Source organism: Anneissia japonica, unplaced genomic scaffold (assembly GCF_011630105.1).
Source record: "Anneissia japonica isolate Jap-2015-1 unplaced genomic scaffold, ASM1163010v1 scaffold63596_len1123_cov122, whole genome shotgun sequence".
Taxonomy (NCBI): Eukaryota; Metazoa; Echinodermata; class Crinoidea; order Comatulida; family Comatulidae; genus Anneissia; species Anneissia japonica.
The window spans coordinates 1-1,123 of NW_022699608.1; the positions used below are offsets into that span (position 1 = coordinate 1).

The following is a 1,123-nucleotide window of genomic DNA, read 5'->3' on the forward strand; positions in this document are numbered from 1 at the left end:
ACAGTTGCATCGACTACACAAAATCCTACATCAACAGAACCGTCAACAGAAGAATCTACAACAACTGACCAATCAACGACATTTGCCTCAACTACACAACAATTGACAACAGTTAAGTCAACATCTATAGATGATTCAACGAGAAGACTGTCAACCACACAGCAATTTTCTACAGACAAGTCGACTACACAACAATCAACTTCAAGAGAGTCTACAACAGAAGATTTAACAAGCGAAGAGTTAACTACTATTACGTCAACTAAAAAACAATCAACAACAGAGGACTCGACTACAGAAGACGCATCAACTACTGGTGCTTCAGTGACACAAGGATCAACTACAGGTGCATCGACTACACAAAATCCCACATCAACAGAAGAATCAACAACGGCAGACCAATTGACGACAATTTCCTCAACTACACAACAATCAACAACAGTTAAGTCAACATCTATAGATGATTCAACGACAAGACTGTCAACCACACAGAAATTTTCTACAGACAAGTCGACTACACAACAATTAACTTCAAGGGAGTCGACAACAGAAGATTTAACAAGCGATGAGTTAACTACTATTACGTCAACTACAAAACAATTAACAACAGAGGACTCGACTACAGGAGACGGATCAACTACTGGAGCGTCAACGACACAAGTATCGACTACAGGTGCATCGACTACACGAAATCCTGCATCAACAGAAGAATCAACAACAGCAGACCAATCGACGAAAGTTGCCTCAACTACACAACAATCGACAACAGTTGAGTCAACATCTATATATGATTCAACGACAAGATTGTCAACCACACAGCAATTTTCTACAGACAAGTCGACTACACAACAGTCAACTTCAAGAGAGTCGACAACAGAAGATTTAACAAGCGAAGAGTTAACTACTATTATGTCAACTACAAAACAATCAACAACAGAGGACTCGACTACAGGAGACGGATCAACTACTAGCGCCTCAACGACACAAGAATCGACTACAGGTGCATCGACTACACAAAGTCCTACATCAAAAGAGGAATCAACAACAGCAGACCAATCGACTACAATTGCCTCAACTACACAACAATCAACAACAGTTGAGTCAACATCTATAGATGATTCAACGA

The 1,123-nt window shown here is 40.1% G+C and overlaps 1 protein-coding gene across 1 annotated transcript; it reads left to right on the forward strand.

Moving 5' to 3' along the window:
* Positions 1-49: 49 nt before the first annotated feature.
* On the forward strand, positions 50-1,092 carry LOC117103019 (cell wall protein IFF6-like; the record flags this gene model as incomplete). Its single annotated transcript, XM_033243482.1, has 1 exon — positions 50-1,092. A coding segment is annotated over one exon (1,043 nt), but the record flags the coding sequence as incomplete, so codon positions are not given.
* Between the last annotated feature and the right edge of the window lie 31 nt (positions 1,093-1,123).